This window comes from Mytilus edulis, chromosome 3, assembly GCF_963676685.1.
Source record: "Mytilus edulis chromosome 3, xbMytEdul2.2, whole genome shotgun sequence".
Classification (NCBI taxonomy): Eukaryota; Metazoa; Mollusca; class Bivalvia; order Mytilida; family Mytilidae; genus Mytilus; species Mytilus edulis.
The window spans coordinates 28605633-28630414 of record NC_092346.1 but is presented as its reverse complement, the minus strand read 5'-3'; the positions used below and the strand labels follow the sequence as shown (position 1 = coordinate 28630414).

Sequence of the window (24782 nt, the reverse complement as noted above, 5' to 3'; positions counted from 1 at the left end):
CAAATATCTAGTAAATAAACCCTTGATTTTTGGCTTCTCGTTTAGAAAATTAAAAATTAAAACATTAATAAGATAAAATTTGATGAATAAAACATGTTAATCAACACATATCTTAGTTTGAAAAGGGATTTGACCTTTAAAGATCGGCATGAAGCACACACAAAAACCAGCAAAAAGAGAAGAGACACAAACTTTTGAAGTAGGAGTATACTAGTAGTTACAAAATACTAGATTAATTCTCAAATAAAGTCTCTAAATAAAACAGGTTCCTCAAGGCTAAATAACAATGATTTTGGCTTTTTATTAAGAAAATAGAGTGTAGAAAAATAAGAATTGTTAGAAAATAACTAGTTCATCAACACACATCTTTGCTTTTCTTCTGTCTTTTGATACACAATAAGGATCGGAAGAATCCACTGATTCTGGCAGCAAATGTGGTTTTCTTTCCGGCATTTTTGGTACTCATTTTAATGTCTTTTGCATCATTTTCGGAATTTTCTTTCACTTCATTATTTCCAATACTATCACAGGTGATTGTCTGGCCTTCGGTTATCTCTGTCTCTTTCTCTGTTTTGTTTTTCTCAACATCGATTGTTTGATCTGTTGTCTCCCTCTCGTCTTCGGTTATCTCTGTCTCTTTCTCTGTTTTGTTTTTCTCAACATCGATTGTTTGATCTGTTGTCTCCCTCTCGTCTTCGGTTATCTCTGTCTCTTTCTCTGTTTTGTTTTTCTCAACATCGATTGTTTGATCTGTTGTCTCCCTCTCGTCTTCGGTTATCTCTGTCTCTTTCTCTGTTTTGTTTTTCTCAACATCGATTGTTTGATCTGTTGTCTTCCTCTCGTCTTCGGTTATCTCTGTCTCTTTCTCTGTTTTGTTTTTCTCAACATCGATTGTTTGATCTGTTGTCTCCCTCTCGTCTTCGGTTATCTCTGTCTCTTTCTCTGTTTTGTTTTTCTCAACATCGATTGTTTGATCTGTTGTCTTCCTCTCGTCTTCGGTTATCTCTGTCTCTTTCTCTGTTTTGTTTTTCTCAACATCGATTGTTTGATCTGTTGTCTTCCTCTCGTCTTCGGTTATCTCTGTCTCTTTCTCTGTTTTGTTTTTCTCAACATCGATTGTTTGATCTGTTGTCTTCCTCTCGTCTTCGGTTATCTCTGTCTCTTTCTCTGTTTTGTTTTTCTCAACGTCGATTGTTTGATCTGTTGTCTTCCTCTCGTCTTCGGTTATCTCTGTCTCTTTCTCTGTTTTGTTTTTCTCAACATCGATTGTTTGATCTGTTGTCTCCCTCTCGTCTTCGGTTATCTCTGTCTCTTTCTCTGTTTTGTTTTTCTCAACATCGATTGTTTGATCTGTTGTCTTCCTCTCGTCTTCGTCATTCTCTGTCTCTTCATTTGCTTTGACTATTTTGGAACCATTTTGTTGTTCCCCATCAATATCGATAGTTTTATTTTTATCGTCTTCATTTTTCTCTGTTTCTTCATCTGTTCTTACTGTTGTTAAATCATTTTGCTTTTCTTGAGCAACATCAATAGCTTGGAATACTTTCTTCTTTTCGTCCTTTACTCTCTTTTTCTCGATCTTCTTCATTTCTGTAAAGATAAACACGGATGTAGAAATTTCATAATGTTTTCATAAAAGATTTTAAACTCCCGGTGCACTCTGGGTTTATTTTTTGAAGAGTTGATTCTAAATTTACCTATCACCCGCATTTAGTATATTTATTTCTCTTTAAATTTAAAATATTAAGTTATACTAAAAACTATAAGACAAACTTTTCATGAATCGTGTATGTACATGGAACTCTGAATTAGACAATTAATTTTTATACATTATATCATAAAAATGTGAAATATGATCATAATTGAATTAGAAATTTGTATATTTCTTTTATTGATTTTAATACATCATTGGAAATGGTTGGTTGAAGTTAGAAAAGACTTACGCCTACGGCAACTATAACCATCAAAACTCGTTAAGTCAGAAGAAGACTGAAGAAAGAAGACATATTTATGAAATAAATACCTTTTTCTAAATTCCTATTTCCTTTTTCAACCATCTTTTTCATCTGCTTTCTCCTCTTTTGTTCCTTCTTCCATTTTGACTTCACATCCTTATTGTGTCTTTGGTTACTCTTTTCGATTGCTTTGAACTGTGTTTTAACAATCATTTCCTCTTCTTTAGCTTTTTTCTGTTTTATTTTTTCCTCTTTCATAAGTTCTTTTTTCATTTTCCTTTCGTCCTTTTTCGTTTCTTTGTCATTTATTGATCCTTCCAGTTCAGAAATTCGCTATGTATTCAACAAAATTGAATTATAAAAATGTATTGTATGTGTTCACATCAAGAGAAAACAAAAACACCTGAAGACAAAACTTAAACCAAATAAACAAACAAACTTTAGACAATTCTACGTCTTTAAAGGCCTTATTGATAAAAATTCAACCAACAATGACCTCAAAATATTTTTTTGAAAATATGTGTTTTTGTATGAAATAATAGCAATAAAAATGCAGGTGACGAATACTTTTGCCCAAGATACGTTTAAAAAACGAAAAGATTATTATCGAAATGTCAAAAAGTTGTTTAAATTTGAAACAAATAAGATTTACGGCATACATTAAGTTCAAATGTACCATTGAAAAATACTCTTGATTTTCATTACAACTACCGAAACCCAACTGACTATCAGGCACATGAGCACGAAGAAAGCACATCCTTCGGCTAAAATAAAATGGAACAACTTTAGCTTTTACCGTTTAGAAAATGTGTTGCAACGTTACATTAAAGGAATTTTTAAAAGGAGAACAGATTTCATCGTTAATATGAAGAACAGCAATGGAATCACTGTTCAACTTAAAGTTTAATATTGGATTCTTATTACCACTAACATCTATCTACCCCATTACAATATCCCCTTAATTCTCTATTGTACCTTGTTTATATGTCCGACTGCATTCTTCAATGGATTCTCTCCAATTCTCTGCACATGGATCGGCTTTGTTATTATCATTTCTAGAAAGAAAGAAAAGAGACAAATCTATTACTTGCTTTTCCTCCAGCCTTTAGATTTGTGAGTACCATCATTGCCACCAACTAACTTAAGAATTAGAAATATAAATTTTCATCTGAGATGATATATATAATACCTTATTACTTGTCTCCTTATTTTCATTTAGATTTGTCATTCTCAGTGAAGAACATTAAAAAACTTTCATATAATATTTTCTTAATAAGCAGTATGAGTGTTACTCATTATCAAAGGCCATGCATACGGTAACATATAGTTGTTGATATTTATGTCATTTGGTCTCTTATGGGGAGTTGTCTAATTTGCAATCATACCACGTCTTCTTATTTTTGTGCACAACCAGCAAATATAGTAGTGATAATTGCGTAAAATATCAAAAAAAATTACCCCGTCTCTGCTCTGTTGATATATCAACATCCATTTCTGGTTTCTTTTCTTCCTCATTCATAATTCCTGTTTTATCCTCGTCTTTTTCTGATTTCTGCTCTTCCTTATTTTCTCTCTCTGTTGAATTAAACAATTAGATTTAAAAAAAAAGGAAGGTCTGCTCAAATTTTAAGGAAGATGTTGCATGAAATTATTCTCAATATATTAAATTTGTAACAACAGAATCAGTTAACCGTTCAAATTTTACGCTCTTGTTTGATGACCGAATAGAAATTCGCAAATTTTGTCTTATTGACATATTCTTGTTTTACATTGGAGGCCATATGTTGACCCTTAGATGTCTGAAGGTTATTTTTTTGGTATTGTGCAATTGTCCCATTTGGGTTGTGCCTCACACAACTAGAATTTGAATTTAAAGAGAAAACTATCATATGAATTATTACAGGAAGCAAAACTGAGAACAGAGTGTAGGGCGAAATACAGTGACAGAATAAAACGGACTATATTTATTGAATAATTGACCTGTTTATCTAAATAAGATTTGAATATGATATTGGTAATACATACTTAATTCCATTTTCCAAATTAGCCTCTTTGCCTCAGACGCCTTTTTGTGTAGTATGTCCTCAAGCGAACACTCGAATTCTGCTGTACTCAGAATGGCCTCACAAAATCCGGACACGGTAAAATGATCCCTCTCCTCTTGCTGGGTGGACATTGCCATTGTCAACCTATTAATTGTTGAACCAATTATTAGTTAAAAACGTATCGTGAAATCTTTTGTATCACAACCCCCTTTCCCTACCCCTCCAGTTTTTTTAATTTCGAAATCTGCTGAATAATGCAATCAAATATGGTTTCAATGAATATATTTTTAGTTGTTTCTATATTTATATACATTGAAGAGGATTTTTTTCTGGTATGTTACAATCATCGCTCATTCAATCATTATAGAAATTAAATTGCATTTACCACAGTGGTCGCTTCTGTTAGTCATTTGTTTTCTGTTCAGTGTTTGTTTTTAAGTCACTTTGTATTTCCAACTTTTTTCCTGTAGTTAGGCTTTATAGTTTTAAATACACTTGGCTAAATAAGCATTTTCAAGAAGTCTGACCATAAGTAGTATGCATATGACCTGCGAAAAATGACCAACAGTAACAAAATTATACATTGGTTTTGTTGAGGAAACACTAATTCTTCATTTATTTAAACCTTAGACGTTTTAATATGTTCGATAAGTATTAGCGATAAAATAAATTGTCGTGACTTGATAGGAGCTCATACCACGATTTCTTAAATGCGGGTTTTTTGTTTTATGCTTGTTTTTTTCTAAAAAAATAAAGTACATTCCTTGAAAAAGTGAAATAACATTACTCACCAGACTTGTCTTTCGATTTTCTTATCTTCAAAAAGCTGAATAGAAGGAATTTCTAGACTTTAAAAACTTCCTTGCTGTAGTGTATTGCCGAAACTTCGACAATAACGTTGGCATTGGGGATATTTATGACGTTTAAGTATGGTAACAGCTAGCGTAGCCGCATAATTTTCTTGGACTCATTGCTACATGCTTCTACCTTTTTCGCGTGATAACGCCCAATAATTGTAAAGTGTTTAAGTGTTTGTCTAACTTGTGCCGTTGGTTGTATTCATTGGAAATAAACTGGAATGGAATGTGTCAAAAGACAACAACTGACCAAAGAGTAGTTAATAAAGTGTTTCAAGTGTTTGTCAATTAGTTGTTCAAGTGTGTTTGTCAGAAAACTGATCCTGCTCCACGTGTGGCACCCGTCGTGTTGCTCATTTATGCATATTGTTGACTTTATAACATCTCAGTGTGTACATTTTTTAGAGCTTCATACTAGATGTAGTTTTTAATTCTATCAACGCTCTACAAATAGGAAATTTTGTTTTCATATGCATGATTACATTTTAAAAATGTGAAATATGATGATAGAATTCAAAATTGATACATTTATCTCATGGTGTTTTTCCCGCTTCATTGACACGTGTTGAAGTAAAAAAAGAAGACTATTCTTAAAACTGAAATGTCCATTAAATAAATAGCCTTTCTAACATCTTTTGTGAATTTTCTTGCTTTCTCGATTTCTCGATTTTTCGATTTCCCGATTTCCCGATTTCTCTATTTCACGATTTCATTTTTCCCGATTTCTCGATTTCCCGATTTTGCGTTTGCAAAGTGAAAGGAGCAAACACGAAAAGGCGAAATGATCGCATATTGCCACCATACTATGGTCCAAAGTTTCTTCACATCTTCTTTACATCATATAGAGTTATGACGGTATCGACGCCGCAAAATAAATTTTATTTCATAACAAGTGTGGACACATATCAATACGGTTATACTAGTTTTGGTTTACCGTTCTTGTAATTTAGTAGACTTTAGAAAGTTGCTGATTTTTGCACAATATGCAACAGGTATTACAACTGTATGTGTCCTTTAGCACTACTCTCGGGTATTGTTTCATAAACATATTTTTCAGGCTTTTTAAAATAATATTTTTTACACTAAATCCATTGGATGTTAAATGTCACTGTACTGATTGATAATTTAGTCTTGAATGCGTGATTTTTTTTCATTTATTGTTAGTGGGCCTGACTTTGAGCTAGCTTTCAGTAACTGCGGGTACTCTCAGCTCTGTACTTGTGTCTTTTTGTTGTTGGGAGATTCAAATATGCGGCCACGTCAACTTTGTATTTTTTTTTATAGATATTTGTAGTATTTGTATCCATCTGATGAGTTAGCCTTTCCAACTGATTTTTCTTTTGTTCTTAAGTTGTACTGGTAAACAACTGTCCCCGGTTAAGGGGAGGGTTTGGCTCAAATGCACATTCATGTTTAGCACTGTCACGTTTGTATGTTCGTTACATGTCCTAAGTCAGGAGCCTGTAATTCAGTGCTTGTCGTTTCTTGGTGTGTTGCATATTCGATTTTCGTTTATTATTTTAATTCAATTAGTTCGTTATTTTTCTCGTTTGAATTGTTTTACATTCGTCATTTCGGGGCCTTTTAAATCTGCATATATGCGGAATAGGCTTAGCTCATTGTTGAAAGCCATACGATGACCTATAGTTGTTAATTATGATTTCTATGTCATTTGGTCTCTTATGAATCTAGTTGTCTCGTTGGCAATCGTACCACATCTTCATTTTTAAATACATATTGAAACGGACTTAAATTGTTTTTTTTCGGTCTGCATTTAAAATTGAAAATATAAGGAATAGATACTAATGGACCAAAAATACAGAATCATGAGATGGCTAAAAAAACAAATAATAGAAAAAATTAACTAAATGATGTGATGAAATATAGAGAAAATACAAATGAGGATTACAGAAACAAAGCCAACCTTAAACGAAACCAGAGCTTCCGGCCTATATTAAAAATCGGTATCATCACATCGGCCAATTAAAGACTGGTCAACCTTTTGTTTATTTTACGTGATTGTATTGTTGTTTTTTGTTGTTAGTTTTATCTATGATACTGATTTTAAAGAGTCATGGCCTTTTCTATACTGATTTTCTGAACTGGACCAATGATGTCCTTGGCAAAACGTCCTTGGCTGGACTTTCTGGTTCTTTTTTGATTTAAAAGGTCGATGGTTGAGATTTCAAAAACCAAATGTAAGCTGGCAGCACCTACTATGTTTTATTAGTAATATGAATCTCGTCAGTGGTAAATATGTCACATGACAACATGACACGTCTAAATTGCTCTGATGAATCTCGTCAGTGGAAAATACGTCACATGACAACGAGGCAAGTCTAAGTTGCTCTTATGAATCTCGTCAGTGGTAAATATGTCACATGACAACACGGGAAGTCTAAGTTGTTCTAATGAATCTCGTCAGTGGTAAATATGTCACATGACAACATGGAAAGTCTAAATTGCTCTGATGAATCTCGTCAGTGGTAAATACGTCACATGACAACACGGCAAGTCTAAGTTGCTCTAATGAATCTCGTCAGTGGTAAATATGTCATATGACAACACGGGAAGTCTAAGTTGCTCTGATGAATCTCGTCAGTGGTAAATATGTCACATGACAACACGAAAAGTCTAAATTGCACTAATAAATCTCGTCAGTGGTTAATATGTCACAAGACAACACGGAAAGTCTAAGTTGCTCTGATGAATCTCGTCAGTGGTAAATATGTCACATGACAACATGGAAAGTCTAAGTTGTTCTGATGAATCCCGTCAGTGGTAAATATGTCACATGACAACACGGGAAGTCTAAGTTGCTCTGATGAATCTCGTCAGTGGTAAATATGTCACATGACAACACGGGAAGTTTAAGTTGCTCTGATAAATCCCGTCAGTGGTTAATACGTCACATTACAACAAGGCAAGTCTAAGTTGCTCTGATGAATCTTGTCAGTGGTTAATATGTCACATGACAACACGGGAAGTCTAAGTTGCTCTGATAAATCTCGTCAGTGGTAAATATGTCACATGACAACACGGGGAGTCTAAGTTGCTCTGATAAATCTCGTCAGTGGTAAATATGTCACATGACAACACTGGAAGTCTAAGTTGCTCTGATAAATCTCGTCAGTGGTTAATACGTCACATTACAACACGGCAAGTCTAATCAAGTTGCTCCGATGAATCTTGTCAGTGGTTAATATGTCACATGACAACACGGGAAGTCTAAGTTGCTCTGATGAATCTCGTCAGTGGTTAATGTGTCATATGACAACACAGAAAATCTAAGTTGTTCTAATGAATCTCCTCAGTGGTAAATATGTCACATGACAACACGGAAAATCTAAGTTGTTCTAATGAATCTCGTCAGTGGTAAATATGTCACATGACAACACGGCAAGTCTAAGTTGTTCTAATGAATCTCGTCAGTGGTTAATATTTCACATTACAACACGGCAAGTCTAAGTTGCTCTAATGAATCTCGTCAGTGGTTAATATGTCACATGACAACACGGGAAGTCTAGGTTGTTCTAATGAATCTCGTCAGTGGTAAATATGTCACATGACAACATGGAAAGTCTAAGTTGCTCTGATGAATCTCGTCAGTGGTAAATATGTCACATGACAACATGGAAAGTCTAAGTTGTTCTGATGAATCCCGTCAGTGGTAAATATGTCACATGACAACATGGATAGTCTAAGTTGCTCTGATGAATCTCGTCAGTGGTAAATACGTCACATGACAACACGGCAAGTCCAAATTGCTCTAAAGGCATATTTTATATTTATTCATGAAATATATATAAATATAGACAAGTAGGAACATCATTTTACCCCTCCCCCCTTATTCTTTATAAAAAAAAATCCTTGACAACTCACTTTATTTTGAAATTATAAAATGCAAAAGTTATTTTTTTATTTCTGTCAGTGTTATCTAGGTTATCTCGTCTCCATTCTCTGCCCTTCCATAAAATAGTGAAATATGTATTGAGTGTTCTTACGAACTTTCAAAAAAAAAATGACAACTGTTCAGACAAAAATTTTATGTTGAAAATAATCGTAAAGATACAGCAAGTGACTAGACGCTTTAAATTTTCTTAACTTTTTAATCTTACGGGAAATTCCCTTCCACTCTTGGAAAATGTTTTTATTGTAAAATTTTGTAATAAAATCGTTCTTGAACATCTACATCTAATAATTTTTTACCATCAATTTTAGATTTCAAAACTATTCCAAGCTTAAAACTTTCACTTTGACCTTTCTATTACTTATCCCCCTCCACCCCACCCCAATTTACTATTGTCATCCTTTTAGTCAGCACTAAATTGTTCACAAAGTAATCTGACGAAGACACATAATTCTTACGCACAGAAACAAGGCCGAGTTTCATTTGGTTGAATAAAAAGAAAAGTATTTACAGTTTCGTACAAAGGAGTACGTCCGGTAAGGACCGATTTTGGCCTCAAATTTCAGGGTCATCTGACGAAAGATTTTGACCACTTTTTAAACACATAAGTGTCTATTTCATTTGATTCAATTCATTTATGTAAAAGATTTTAACTAATTTAGTCATTAAAAACGATCCGATTCAAGCTCATATATGATAAATCTACCAAATAGGCCCAAAATTGTCACTTTTCAGATGGTTTTTGTCAAAAATGAAAGTGGCCGGCCACTTTCGTTTTACATGGAAACCGTCTAAAATTTAACTAAATTGCCAGAATTGAGAAAATTTCAGTAGTTAGCATGACTTAATGGTGCTATATGTGCATTGTATAGTCAAAAACCGCCCATTTTTATGTAGCAGAAGCATTCTACTATCCAATAAATAACTAAAAGTTTACATTTTAACAATTTTGTAAAACTGCTATATTTTGGGGCAAAAAAGGGGTCTTTAATAGTGAACCTAGTTCCTTTGTCAGAGAAACAATATTCAGAATGCTTAGGTTACACTGAAATTATTATCTAAACTCATCTAAAAAGTGTTCAGGCTCATCTAATTAATTGTTTGCGTTGATCAACTTTATTTGTGCCTGATTTTTACAGAACATGTTTAATCCCGACTCATTTTAGCGCCTGGCAAAAGTCAGGAGCCTCTTGCCTTTGTTTTTTTTTATATAAATTTTAGTTGATTTATATCACGGTAATGAAGTTGAATGTGACATCCATTTTTAATGAACTAGATTACATTTTGTGTAAGGGCCGTCTGAAGCCCGCCTCTGGATTAAACTGGACCCCTGTTGTCTTCACTTGTCGCTACACTGCGATGCGAAGCTATAGATAGAACGACGGACCAGTTTACCTCTGGATGCGGTTTTTTTCGCTCTGTTTAAAACCCATTGGTGGCCTTCTACTTTTGTCTCGCTCTATGTTCATGTTGTTGTCTCTAAATAAAGGCAACAGTAGTATACCGCTGTTCAAAACTCATAAATCCATGGACAGAAAACAAAATCGGGATAACAAACTAAAACCGAGGGAAACGCATTAAATATAAGAGGAGAACAACGACATAACACTAACACATCCCCGTTTCCATTCTCAATTCTCAAATCCTTTGTTCTATATTTATACTTCCATTTTTATGCAAAACATTTTACATTTTGATTTTTGGGTCATGATAGAAGGTCGTACAAGATTATGGTTGTTTACACATACTTCCTTGGTTTCTTATTGGAAATGTGTCTATTGACAAACATACCACATCATCTTTTTTTATACAGGTATTGAATATTTTACACTATATTTTGGTGATCGTGCAAAAGGGTCTTTATCCCGAAAATCGTCACAGTAAACATATTTTCATATATCTTAAAATGGGACAGTAGGAGTTCTATTTACAGGTCAGCAAATAGGATTTAAAATATTGATAACCGATAACAGCGTTTTAAATCATCTTAACAACAATGTCGATTTAAAGAAAACAGATAATAGCTTACTAGCCATTAACAGTAGAGCATCAATGATTTTGAACCAGGACATAGGAGAACAGAACCAGGACCTTTTTTCTATCACCAGCACGTCGACAGGACAATTTCGTTTGGCGAAATTGCACGATTTCTGCAATAATAAGTTGTAATATATATGCATTGCATGGTACTTATGACGTTTATCTAGTAAATATAAACCCTTGCTTTTTGAGTTTTCGTTTAGAAAATTAAAAATTAAAACATTAATAAGAAAACATTTGATGAATAAAACATGTTAATCAACACATATCTTAGTTTGAAAAGGGATTTGACCTTTAAAGATCGGCATGAAGCACACACAAAAACCAGCAAAAAGAGAAGAGACACAAACTTTTGAAGTAGGAGTATACTAGTAGTTACAAAATACTAGATTTATTCTCAAATAAAGTCTCTAAATAAAACAGGTTCCTCAAGGCTAAATAACAATGATTTTGGCTTTTTATTAAGAAAATAGAGTGTAGAAAAATAAGAATTGTTAGAAAATAACTAGTTCATCAACACACATCTTTGCTTTTCTTTTGTCTTTTGATACACAATAAGGATCGGAAGAATCCACTGATTCTGGCAGCAAATGTGGTTTTCTTTCCGGCATTTTTGGTACTCATTTTAATGTCTTTTGCATCATTTTCGGAATTTTCTTTCACTTCATTATTTCCAATACTATCACAGGTGATTGTCTGTCCTTCGGTTATCTCTGTCTCTTTCTCTGTTTTGTTTTTCTCAACATCGATTGTTTGATCTGTTGTCTCCCTCTCGTCTTCGGTTATCTCTGTCTCTTTCTCTGTTTTGTTTTTCTCAACATCGATTGTTTGATCTGTTGTCTCCCTCTCGTCTTTGGTTATCTCTGTCTTTTTCTCTGTTTTGTTTTTCTCAACATCGATTGTTTGATCTGTTGTCTCCCTCTCGTCTTCGGTTATCTCTGTCTCTTTCTCTGTTTTGTTTTTCTCAACATCGATTGTTTGATCTGTTGTCTCCCTCTCGTCTTCGGTTATCTCTGTCTCTTTCTCTGTTTTGTTTTTCTCAACATCGATTGTTTGATCTGTTGTCTCCCTCTCGTTTTCGGTTATCTCTGTCTCTTTCTCTGTTTTGTTTTTCTCAACATCGATTGTTTGATCTGTTGTCTCCCTCTCGTCTTCGGTTATCTCTGTCTCTTTCTCTGTTTTGTTTTTCTCAACATCGATTGTTTGATCTGTTGTCTCCCTCTCGTCTTCGGTTATCTCTGTCTCTGTCTCTGTTTTGTTTTTCTCAACATCGATTGTTTGATCTGTTGTCTCCCTCTCGTCTTCGGTTATCTCTTTCTCTGTTTTGTTTTTCTCAACATCGATTGTTTGATCTGTTGTCTCCCTCTCGTCTTCGGTTATCTCTGTCTCTGTCTTTGTTTTGTTTTTCTCAACATCGATTGTTTGATCTGTTGTCTCCCTCTCGTCTTCGGTTATCTCTGTCTCTGTTTTGGTTTTGTTTTTCTCAACATCGATTCTTTGATATGTTGTCTCCCTCTCGTCTTCGGTTATCTCTGTCTCTTTCTCTGTTTTGTTTTTCTCAACATCGATTGTTTGATCTGTTGTCTCCCTCTCGTCTTCGGTTATCTCTGTCTCTTTCTCTGTTTTGTTTTTCTCAACATCGATTATTTGATCTGTTGTCTCCCTCTCGTCTTCGGTTATCTCTGTCTCTTTCTCTGTTTTGTTTTTCTCAACATCGATTGTTTGATCTGTTGTCTCCCTCTCGTCTTCGTCATTCTCTGTCTCTTCATTTGCTTTGACTATTTTGGAACCATTTTGTTGTTCCCCATCAATATCGATAGTTTTATTTTTATCGTCTTTATTTTTCTCTGTTTCTTCATCTGTTCTTACTGTTGTTAAATCATTTTGCTTTTCTTGAGCAACATCAATAGCTTGGAATATTTTCCTCTTTTCGTCCTTTACTCTCTGTTTCTCGATCTTCTTCATTTCTGTAAAGATAAACACGGATGTAGAAATTTCATAATGTTTTCATAAAAGATTTTAAACTCCCGGTGCACTCTGGGTTTATTTTTTGAAGAGTTGATCCTAAATGTACCTATCACCCGCATTTAATATATGTATTTTTCTTTAAATTTAAAATATTAAGTTATACTAAAAACTATAAGACAAACTTTTCATGAATCGTGTATGTACATGGAACTCTGAATTAGACAATTAATTTTTATACATTATATCATAAAAATGTGAAATATGATCATAATTGAATTAGAAATTTGTATATTTCTTTCATTGATTTTAATACATCATTGGCAATGGTTGGTTGAAGTTAGAAAAGACTTACGCCTACGGCAACTATAACCATCAAAACTCGTTAAGGCAGAAGAAGACTGAAGAAAGTAGACATATTTATGAAATAAATACCTTTTTCTAAATTCCTATTTCCTTTTTCAACCATCTTTTTCATCTGCTTTCTCCTCTTTTGTTCCTTCTTCCATTTTGACTTCACATCCTTATTGTGTCTTTGGTTACTCTTTTCGATTGCTTTGAACTGTGTTTTAACAATCATTTCCTCTTCTTTAGCTTTTTTCTGTTTTATTTTTTCCTCTTTCATAAGTTCTTTTTTCATTTTCCTTTCGTCCTTTTTCGTTTCTTTGTCATTTATTGATCCTTCCAGTTCAGAAATTCGCTATGTATTCAACAAAATTAAATTATAAAAATGTATTGTATGTGTTCACATCAAGAGAAAACAAAAACACCTGAAGACAAAACTTAAACCAAATAAACAATTCTAATATGACGTGCTTCTTTCGCTTTGTAAACAACACCGTGATAAAATTCTCGATATATCTATACTTAGCGCAGACTCCAAGATGTACACAAATGGCTGTTTAAATATGCCTCCCACGTAAATCCACATGTATCGTAACCTATGTGTAAACGGTTGTGGATTTCGCTGTGTCAACAATTACAATTGAATAAAACCCTACAGAACATTTATTCTGATTCTGACGCATAACAAAAAGAATTTACACATTAGAGAACGGAAAAATGGAAAAAAAAAAAAAAAATGAAAATTCCGCGAAATTCCAGTAATGATTTTGGCGCATTAACGTCATTTCAAAACATGACGTCATACGAATGAAAACGTCAAAGCTGAAGGTTTTTCTATTGCGTTTATACCTTCTAAACTCGGATACAATTGCATTAAAATAAAGTATTGAGGTAGGTGTTGCTTGTTTTCTGTTCTATTGCATTATTCGCACATTTACTAATTTCAACAAGTCAACATGGCGGCTCCTTGGTTACAACATGTCAACAGTGAATTTAACGGTAGCTTACGATAAAAAATGTAAATTTAAAATTGCAAATGTTGGGTTTACTGAGAAGTAAAAAAAGTAATCACATTTTTTTTTCTAGCGGTTAGTTAAGAAATCATTCATGCAGGTTTATTAGATTTGTTTTACATTTATCGAACAGTGGGTAAAATAGAACAGCCACACACACGGTATACCCATCATCGCTTCAGTTTTTTAATGATCGTATTTGTCCTATTAGAATCGAAATAATTCATGGAAGCCATAGATTTGTTGTAAATTTACACATGGCCTGGGCCGTGATATTCGTTAATTTTATCCCTCGCTAACGCTCAGCATAAAATTCGAATATCACGGCCCAGGCCATGTGTAAATTTCCAACAAATCTATGGCTTCCATGAATTATTTCTTAAACAAACTTTAGACAATTCTACGTCTTTAAAGGCCTTGTTGATAAAAGTCCAACCAAAAATGACCTCAAAATATTTTTTTGAAAATATGTGTTTTTGTATGAAATAATAGCAAAAAAAATGCAGGTGACGAATACTTTTGCCCAAGATACGTTTAAAAAACGAAAAGTTTATTATCGAAATGTCAAAAAGTTGTATAAATTTGAAACAAATAAGATTTACGGCATACATAAAGCTCAAATGTACCATTGAAAATCTCTTGATTTTCATTACAACCACCCAAAACCCAACTGACTATCAGGCACATGAGCACGAAGAAAGCACATCCTTCGGCTAAAATAAAATGGAACAACTTTAGCTTTTACCGTTTAGAAAATGTGTTGCAACGTTACATTAAAGGAATTTTTAAAATGAGAACAGATTTCATCGTGAATATGAAGAACAGCAATGAAATCACTGTTCTACTTAGAAATTGGATTCTTATTACCATTAACATCTACCCCATTATAATGTCCCTTTAATTCTTTATTGTACCTTATTTATATGTCCGACGGCATTCTTCAATGGGTTCTCTCCAATTCTCTGCACGTGGATCGGCTTTGTAATTATAATTCCTAGAAAGAAAGAAAAAAGACAAAGCTTTTACTTGCTTTTCCTCCGGCCTTTATATTTATAAGTCCCATCATTGCCACAAACTAACTTAAGAATTAAAAATACAAAATTTCATCTGAGATGATATGATAGCTTACCTAAAATTGAGAAAGGAAATGGGGAATGTGTCAAAGCGACAACAACCCGACCATAGAGCAGACAACAGCCGAAGGTCACAAATGGGTCTTCAATGTAGCGAGAAACTCCCGCACCTGTAGGTGTCCTTATTTTCATTCAGATTTGTCATACTCAGTGAAGAAATTTTTTAAAACTTTCATTAAAGATACACTGAATAAGCGGTATGGGTGACACTCATTATTAAAGGCCACATGGTAACATATATAGTTGGTCTCGAGTGGGGAGTTGTCACATTTGTAATCATACCACATCTTCTTATTTTGTACACAACAAGCAAATGTGGTGACAATTGAATTGCGTAAAAATATGAAAGAAAATTACCTCTTCTCTGCTCTGTTGATATATCAACATCCATTTCTGGTTTCTTTTCTTCCTCATTCATAATTTCTGTTTGATCCTCGTCTGTTTCTGATTTCTGCTCTTCCTTATTTTCTCTCTCTGTTGAAATAAATCAATTAGATTTTAAAATAAGGAAGGTCTGCTCAAATTTTAAGGAAGATGTTGCATGAAATTATTCTCAATATATTGAACTTGTTACAATAGAATCAGTTAACCGTTCAAATTTTACGCTCTTGTTGGATAACCGAATAGAAATTCGCAAATTTTGTCTTATTGACATATTCTTGTTTTTCATTGGAGGCCATATGTTGACCCTTAGATGTCTGAAGGTTATTATTTTGGTATTGTGCAATTGTCCCATTTGGGTTGTGCCTCACACAACTAGAATTTGAATTTAAAGAGAAAACTATCAAATGAATTATTACAGGAAGCAAAACTGAGAACAGAGTGTAGAGCGAAATACAGTGACAGAATAAAACGGACTATATTTATTGAATAATTGACCTGTTTATCTAAATAAGATTTGAATATGATATTGGTAATACATACTTAATTCCATTTTCCAAATAAGCCTCTTTGCCTCAGACGCCTTTTTGTGTAGTATGTCCTCAAGCGAACACTCGAATTCTGCTGTACTTAGAATGGCCTCACAAAATCCGGACACGGTAAAATGATCCCTCTCCTCTTGTTGGGTGGACATTGCCATTGTCAACCTATTAATTGTTGAACCAAGTATTAGTTAAAAACGTATCGTGAAATCTTTTGTATCATAACCCCCTTTCCCTACCCCTTCATTTTTTTAAATTTCGAAATCTGCTGAATAATGCAATCAAATATGGTTTCACTGAATATATTTTTAGTTGTTTCTATATTTATATACATTGAAGAGGATTTTTTTCTAGGTATGTTACAATCATCGCTCATTCAATCATTATAGAAATTAAATTGCATTCACCACAGTGGTCGCTTCTGTTGGTCATTTGTTTTCTGTTCAGTGTTTGTTTTCAAGTCACTTTGTATTTCCAACTTTTTTCCTGTAGTTAGGCTATAGTTTTAAATACATTTGGCTAAATAAGCATTTTCAAGAAGTCTGACCATAAGTAGATTGCATATGACCTGCGAAAAATGACCAACAGTAACAAAATTATACATAGGTTTTGTTGAGGAAACACTAATTCTTCATTTATTTAAACCTTAGATGTTTTAATATGTTAGATAAGTATTAGCGATACAATAAATTGTCGTGACTTGATAGGAGCTCATACCACGATTTCTTAAATGCGGGTTTTTTGTTTTATGCTTGTTTTTTCTAAATAAATAAAGTACATTCCTTGAAAAAAGTGAAATAACATTACTCACCAGAATTGTCTTTCGATTTTCTTATCTTCAAAAAGCTGAATAGAATGATTCTTTTTACTTTAAAAACTTCCTTGCTGCAGTGTATTGCCGATACTTCGACAATAACGTTGGCATTGGGGATATTTATGACGTCTAAGTATGGTAACAGCTAGCGTAGCCGCATAATTTTCTTGGACTCATTGCTACATGCTTCTACCTTTTTCGCGTGATAAAGCCCAATAATTGTAAAGTGTTTAAGTGTTTGTCTAACTTGTGCCGTTGGTTGTATTCATTGGAAATAAATTGGAATGGAATGTGTCAAAAGACAACAACTGACCAAAAAGTAGTTAATAAAGTGTTTCAAGTGTTTGTCAATTAGTTGTTCAAGTGTGTTTGTCAGAAAACTGATCCTGCTCCACATGTGGCACCCGTCGTGTTGCTCATTTATGCATATTGTTGACTTTATAACATCTCAGTGTGTACATTTTTTAGAGCTTCATACTAGATGTAGTTTTTAATTCTATCAACGCTCTACAAATAGGAAATTTTGTTTTCATATGCATGATTACATTTTAAAAATGTGAAATATGATGATAGAATTCAAAATTGATACATTTATTTCATTGTGTTTTTCCTTCATTGACACGTGTTGAAGTAAAAAAAGAAGACTATTCTTAAAACTGAAATGTCCATTAAATAAATAGCCTTTCTAACATCTTTTGTGAATTTTCTTGCTTTCTCGATTTCTCGATTTCTCGATTTTCCGATTTCTCGATTTCCCGATTTCCCGATTTCTCTATTTCACGATTTCGGTTTCTCGATTTCTCGATTTCCCGATTTTGCGTTTGCAAAGTGAAAGGAGCAAACACGAAAAGGCGAAATGATCGCATATTGCCACCATACTATGGTCCAAAGTTTCTTCACATCTTCTTTACATCATATAGAGTTATGACGGTATCGACGCCGCAAAATAAATTTTATTTCATAACAAGTGTGGACACAGATCAATGCGGTTATACTAGTTTTGGTTTACCGTTCTTGTAATTTAGTAGACTTTAGAAAGTTGCTGATTTTTGCACAATATGCATACTACAACAGGTATTACAACTGTATGTGTCCTTTAGCACCACTCTCAGGTATTTTTTCATAAACATATTTTTCAGGCTTTTTAAAATAATATTTTTTACACTAAATCCATTGGATGTTAAATGTCACTGTACTGATTGATAATTTAGTCTTGAATGCATGATTTTTTTTCATTTATTGTTAGTGGGCCTGGCTTTGAGCTAGCTTTCAGTAACTGCGGGTATTCTCAGCTCTGTACTTGTGTCTTTTTGTTGTTGGGAGATTCAAATATGCGGCCACGTCAACTTTGTATTTTTTTTATAGATATTTGTAGTATTTGTATCCATCTGATGAGTTAGCCTTTTCAACTGATTTTTCTTTTGTTCTTAAGTTGTACTGGTAAACAACTGTCCCCGGTTAAGGGGAGGGTTTGGCTCCCATGCACATTCATGTTTAGCACTGTCACGTTTGTATGTTCGTTACATGTCCTAAGTCAGGAGCCTGTAATTCAGTGCTTGTCGTTTCTTGGTGTGTTGTTTATTCGATTTTCGTTTATTATTTTAATTCAATTAGTTCGTTATTTTTCTCGTTCGAATTGTTTTACATTCGTCATTTCGGGGCCTTTTAAATCTGCATATATGCGGAATAGGCTTAGCTCATTCTTGAAAGCCATACGATGACCTATAGTTGTTAATTATGATTTCTATGTCATTTGGTCTCTTATGAATCTAGTTGTCTCGTTGGCAATCGTACAACATCTTCATTTTTAAATACATATTGAAACGGACTTAAATTGTTTTTTCGGTCTGCATTTAAAATTGAAAATATAAGGAATAGATACTAATGGACCAAAAATACAAAATCATGAGATGGCTAAAAAAACAAATAATAGAAAAATTTAACTAAATGATGTGATAAAATATAGAGAAAATGCAATTGAGGATTACAGAAACGAAGCCAACCCTAAACGAAACCAGAGCTTCCGGCCTATATTAAAAATCGGTATCATCACATCGGCCAATTAAAGACTGGTCAACCTTTTGTTTATTTTACGTGATTGTATTGTTGTTTTTTGTTGTTAGTTTTATCTATGATACTGATTTTAAAGAGTCATGGCCTTTTCTATACTGATTTTCTGAACTGGACCAATGACGTCCTTGGCAAAACGTCCTTGGCTGGACTTTCTAGTTCTTTTTTTATTTAAAAGGTCGATGGTTGAGATTTCAAAAACCAAATGTAAGCTGGCAGCACCTACTATGTTTTATTAGTAATATGAATCTCGTCAGTGGTTTATATGTCACAAGACAACACGGAAAGTCTAAATTGCTCTGATGAATCTCGTCAGTGGTAAATACGTCACATGACAACACGGCAAGTCTAAGTTGCTCTAATGAATCTCGTCAGTGGTTAATATGTCATATGACAACACGGGAAGTCTAAGTTGCTCTGTTGAATCTCGTCAGTGGTTAATATGTCACATGACAACACGGCAAGTCTAAGTTGCTCTAATGAATCTCGTCAGTGGTAAATATGTCACATGACAACACGGCAAGTCTAAGTTGCTCTGATGAATCTCGTCAGTGGTTAATATGTCACATGACAACACGGCAAGTCTAAGTTGCTCTAATGAATCTCGTCAGTGGTAAATATGTCACATAACAAAACGGGAAGTCTAAGTTGCTCTTATGAATCTCGTCAGTGGTAAATATGTCACATGACAACACGGGAAGTCTAAATTGCTCTGATGAATCTCGTCAGTGGTAAATATGTCACATGACAACACGGGAAGTCTAAGTTGTTCTAATGAATCTCGTCAGTGGTTAATACGTCACATGACAACACGGGAAGTCTAAGTTGCTCTGATAAATCTCGTCAGTGGTAAATATGTCACATGACAACACGGAAAGTCTAAGTTGCTCTGATGAATCTCGTCAGTGGTTAATATGTCACATGACAACACGGAAAGTCTAAATTGCACTAATAAATCTCGTCAGTGGTTAATATGTCACTAGACAACACGGAAAGTCTAAGTTGCTCTGATGAATCTCGTCAGTGGTAAATATGTCACATGACAACACGGAAAGTCTAAGTTGCTCTGATAAATCTCGTCAGTGGTAAATATGTCACATGACAACACGGGAAGTCTAAGTTGCTCTGATGAATCTCGTCAGTGGTAAATATGTCACATGACAACACGGGAAGTCTAAGTTGCTCTGATGAATCTCGTCAGTGGTTAATACGTCACATTACAACACGGCAAGTCTAAGTTGCTCTGATGAATCTTGTCAGTGGTTAATATGTTACATGACAACACGGGAAGTCTAAGTTGCTCTGATAAATCTCGTCAGTGGTAAATATGTCACATGACAACACGAGAAGTCTAAGTTGCTCTGATGAATCTCGTCAGTGGTAAATATGTCACATGACAACACGGGAAGTCTAAGTTGCTCTGATAAATCTCGTCAGTGGTTAATACGTCACATTACAACACGGCAAGTCTAAGTTGCTCTGATGAATCTTGTCAGTGGTTAATATGTTACATGACAACACGGGAAGTCTAAGTTGCTCTAATGAATCTCGTCAGTGGTAAATATGTCACATGACAACACTGAAAATCTAAGTTGTTCTAATGAATCTCGTCAGTGGTAAATATGTCACATGACAACACGGGAAGTCTAAGTTGTTCTAATGAATCTCGTCAGTGGTAAATATGTCACATGACAACACGGGAAGTCTAAGTTGTTCTAATGAATCTCGTCAGTGGTAAATATGTCACATGACAACATGGAAAGTCTAAGTTGCTCTAATGAATCTCGTCAGTGGTAAATATGTCATATGACAACATGGAAAGTCTAAGTTGCTCTGATGAATCTCGTCAGTGGTAAATATGTCATATGACAACACGGGAAGTCTAAGTTGTTCTAATGAATCTCGTCAGTGGTAAATATGTCACATGACAACATGGAAAGTCTAAGTTGCTCTTATGAATCTCGTCAGTGGTAAATATGTCACATGACAACATGGAAAGTCTAAGTTGCTCTGATGAATCTCGTCAGTGGTGAATATGTCACATGACAACATGGCCAGTCTAAGTTGTTCTAATGAATCTCGTCAGTGGTAAATATGTCACATGACAACACGGCAAGTCTAAGTTGTTCTGATGAATCTCGTCAGTGGTAAATATGTCACATGACAACAGGGGAAGTCTAAGTTGTTCTAATGAATCACGTCAGTGGTTAATATGTCACAAGACAACACGGAAAGTCTGAGTTGCTCTAATGAATCTCGTCAGTGGTAAATATGTCACATGACAACACGGGAAGTCTTAAGTTGTTCTAATGAATCTCGTCAGTGGTAAATATGTCACAAGACAACACGGCAAGTCTAAGTTGTTCTGATGAATCTCGTCAGTGGTAAATATGTCACATGACAACACGGAAAGTCTAAATTGCTCTGATGAATCCCGTCAGTGCTTATGTCATATGACAACACGGAAAGTCTAAATTGCTCTGATGAATTTCGTCAGTGGTAAATTTGTCACATGACAACACGGCAAGTCCAAATTGCTCTAAAGGCATATTTTATATTTATTCATGAAATATATACAAATATAGACAAGTAGGAACATCATTTAACCCCTCCCTCTTAATTCTTTATAAAAAAAAATCCTTGACAACTCACTTTATTTTGAAATTATAAAATGCAAAAGTTATTTTTTTTATTTCTGTCAGTGTTATCTAGGTTATCTCGTCTCCATTCTCTGTCCTTCCATAAAATAGTGAAATATGTATTGAGTGTTCTTACGAACTTTAAAAAAAAATGACAACTGTTCAGACAAAAATTTTATGTTGAAAATAATCGTAAAGATACAGCAAGTGACTAGACGCTTTAAATTTTCTTAACTTTTTAATCTTACGGGAAATTCCCTTCCACTCTTGGAAAATGTTTTTATTGTAAAATTTTGTAATAAAATCGTTCTTGAACATCTACATCTAATAATTTTTTACCATCAATTTTAGAATTTCAAAACTATTCCAAGCTTAAAACTTTCACTTTGACCTTCCTATTACTTATCCCCCTCCACCCCACCCCAATTTACTATTGTCATCCTTTTAGTCAGCACTAAATTGTTCACAAAGTAATCTGATGAAGACACATAATTCTTACGCACAGAAACAAGGCCGAGTTTCATTTGGTTGAATAAAAAGAAAAGTATTTACAGTTTCGTACAAAGGAGTACGTCCGGTAAGGACCGATTTTGGCCTCGAATTTCAGGGTCATCTGACGAAAGATTTTGACCACTTTTTAAACACATAAGTGTCTATTTCATTTGATTCAATTAATTTATGTAAAAGATTTTAACTAATTTAGTCATTAAAAGCGATCCGATTCAAGCTCATATATGATAAATCTACCAAATAGGCCCAAAATTGTCACTTTTCAGATGGTTTTTGTCAAAAATGAAAGTGGTCGCATCCGGTTGCGGCCACTTTCGTTTTACATGGAAACCGTCTAAAATTTAACTAAATTGCCAGAATTGTGAAAATTTCAGTAGTTAGCATGACTTAATGGTGCTATATGTGCATTGTATAGTCAAAAACCGCCCATTTTTATGTAGCAGAAGCATTCTACTATCCAATAAATGACTAAAAGTTTACATTTTAACAATTTTGTAAAACTGCTATATTTTGGGGCAAAAAAGGGGTCTTTAATAGTGAACCTACTCCTTTGTCAGAGAAACAATATTCAGAATGCTTAGGTAACACTGAAATTATTATCTAAACTCATCTAAAAAGTGTTCAGGCTCATCTGATTAATTGTTTGCGTTGATCAACTTTATTTGTGCCTGATTTTTACAGAACATGTTTAATCCCGACTCATCTTAGCGCCTGGCAAAAGTCAGAAGCCTCTTGCCTTTGTTAAATTTTAGTTGATTTATATCACGGTAATGAAGTTGAATGTGACATCCATTTTTAATGAACTAGATTACATTTTGTGTAAGGGCCGTCTGAAGCCCGCCTCTGGATTAAACTGGACCCCTGTTGTGTTCACTTGTCGCTACACTGCGATGCGAAGCTATAGATAGAACGACGGACCAGTTTACCTCTGGATGCGGTATTTTTTCGCTCTGTTTAAAACCCATTGGTGGCCTTCTACTTTTGTCTAGCTCTATGGTCATGTTGTTGTCTTTTACACATCCCCGTTTCCATTCTCAATTTTATTCGGGAAAATCCTTTGTTCTATATTTATACTTCCATTTTTATGCAAAACATTTTACATTTTGATTTTTGGGTCATGATAGAAGGTCGTACAAGATTATGGTTGTTTACACATACTTCCTTGGTTTCTTATTGGAAATGTGTCTATTGACAAACATACCACATCATCTTTTTTATACAGGTATTGAATATTTTACACTATATTTTGGTGATCATGCAAAAGGGTCTTTATCCCGAAAATCGTCACAGTAAACATATTTTCATATATCTTAAAATGGGACAGTAGGAGTTCTATTTACAGGTCAGCAAATAGGATTACAGTCAATTTAAAATATTGATAACCGATAACAGCGTTAACAACAATGTCGATTTAAAGAAAACAGATAATAGCTTTCTAGTCATTAACAGTAGGGCATCAATGATTTTGAACCAGGACATAGGAGAACAGAACCAGAACATAGGAGAACAGAACCAGGACATAGGATAACAGAACCAGAACATAGGATAACAGAACCAGGACATATGAGAACAGAACCAGAACATAGGAGAACAGAACCAGAACATAGGAGAACAGAACCAGGACATAGGAGAACAGAACCAGAACATAGGAGAACAGAATCAGGACATAGGAGAACAGAACCAGAACATAGGAGAACAGATCCAGGACATAGGAGAACAGAACCAGAACATAGGAGAACAGAACCAGGACATAGGAGAACAGAACCAGGACATAGGAGAACAGAACCAGGACATAAAAGAACCAGGACATAGGAGAACAGAACCAGAACATAGGAGAACAGAACCAGAACATAGGAGAACAGAACCAGGACATAGGAGAACAGAACCAGGACATAGAACAGAACCAGAACATAGAAGAACAGAACCAGGACATAGGAGAACAGAACCAGAACATAGGAGAACAGAACCAGGACATAGGAGAACAGAACCAGAACATAGGAGAACAGAACCAGGACATAGGAGGACATAGGAGAACAGAACCAGGACATAGGAGAACAGAACCAGAACATAGGAGAACAGAACCAGAACATAGGAGAACAGAACCAGGACATAGGATAACAGAACCAGAACATAGGAGAACAGAACCAGAACATAGAACAGAGCCAGGTTATAGGAGAACAGAACCAGGACATAGAAGAACAGAACCAGAACATAGGAGAACAGAACCAGAACATAGGAGAACAGAACCAGGACATAGGATAACAGAACCAGAACATAGGAGAACAGAACCAGAACATAGGAGAACAGAGCCAGGACATAGGAGAACAGAACCAGGACATAGAAGAACAGAACCAGAACATAGGAGAACAGAACCAGGACATAGGAGAACAGAACCAGGACATAGGAGAACAGAACCAGAACCTTTTTTCTATCACCAGCACGTCGACAGGACAATTTCGTTTGGCGAACTTGCACGATTTCTGCAATAATAAGTTGTAAAAATATGCATTGCATGGTACTTAAGACGTTTATCTAGTAAATATAAACCCTTGCTTTTTGGGTT

General features: G+C 34.5%; 3 protein-coding genes across 6 annotated transcripts; 1 reads left to right on the top strand and 2 right to left on the bottom strand.

Moving 5' to 3' along the window:
* Nucleotides 1–281: 281 nt before the first annotated feature.
* On the bottom strand, nt 282–17107 carry LOC139516153 (glutamic acid-rich protein-like). 4 transcript variants are annotated; one of them, XM_071306042.1, is made up of 6 exons: nt 16998–17107; nt 16188–16351; nt 15621–15737; nt 2931–3010; nt 2024–2288; nt 282–1590 (listed from the first exon to the last, which is right to left on the bottom strand). In XM_071306042.1, the coding sequence occupies exons 2-6, from the start codon at nt 16342–16344 to the stop codon at nt 356–358; spliced, it is 1854 nt and encodes a 617-aa protein (XP_071162143.1). In that variant the 5' UTR covers nt 16345–16351; nt 16998–17107; the 3' UTR covers nt 282–355. The 4 variants fall into 4 exon arrangements, with proteins under 4 accessions (XP_071162143.1, XP_071162144.1, XP_071162142.1 ...); XM_071306043.1 differs by lacking the exon at nt 15621–15737 and adding an exon at nt 3414–3530; XM_071306041.1 differs by lacking the exons at nt 15621–15737; nt 16188–16351 and adding exons at nt 3414–3530; nt 3981–4144 and having other exon boundaries at nt 16998–17092.
* LOC139516154 (DNA ligase 1-like) lies at nt 11247–13566 on the bottom strand. Its single transcript, XM_071306045.1, has 2 exons — nt 13208–13566; nt 11247–12774 (listed from the first exon to the last, which is right to left on the bottom strand). Exons 1-2 carry the CDS (start codon nt 13410–13412, stop codon nt 11321–11323), a joined length of 1659 nt encoding a protein of 552 aa, XP_071162146.1. The 5' UTR covers nt 13413–13566; the 3' UTR covers nt 11247–11320.
* Nucleotides 17108–21120: 4013 nt separating the features above from the next.
* LOC139515145 (salivary glue protein Sgs-4-like) lies at nt 21121–24708 on the top strand. The gene is made up of 2 exons (XM_071304707.1): nt 21121–21151; nt 24032–24708. Exons 1-2 carry the CDS (start codon nt 21121–21123, stop codon nt 24706–24708), a joined length of 708 nt encoding a protein of 235 aa, XP_071160808.1.
* The last annotated feature ends 74 nt before the right edge of the window (nt 24709–24782 follow it).

Excerpts from the sequence above, each read along its gene's own strand:
- LOC139515145 (XM_071304707.1), top strand. The coding sequence starts at position 21,121 with ATGGCCAGTCTAAGTTGTTCTAATGAATCTC. Across the intron at positions 21,152-24,031 it reads AAGTTGTTCTAATGAATCTC|GAGAACAGAACCAGAACATA; the intron begins GTCAGTGGTAAA and ends ACCAGGACATAG.
- LOC139516153 (XM_071306042.1), bottom strand. The coding sequence starts at position 16,344 with ATGGCAATGTCCACCCAACAAGAGGAGAGGGATCATTTTACCGTGTCC. Across the intron at positions 3,011-15,620 it reads ATCAACAGAGCAGAGAAGAG|AAATGATAATAACAAAGCCG; the intron begins GTAATTTTCTTT and ends CTTTCTTTCTAG. Across the intron at positions 2,289-2,930 it reads CAGTCGGACATATAAACAAG|CGAATTTCTGAACTGGAAGG; the intron begins GTACAATAGAGA and ends TTGAATACATAG.
- LOC139516154 (XM_071306045.1), bottom strand. The coding sequence starts at position 13,412 with ATGAAAAAAGAACTTATGAAAGAGGAAAAAATAAAACAGAAAAAAGCT. Across the intron at positions 12,775-13,207 it reads AAATAGGAATTTAGAAAAAG|AAATGAAGAAGATCGAGAAA; the intron begins GTATTTATTTCA and ends TTATCTTTACAG.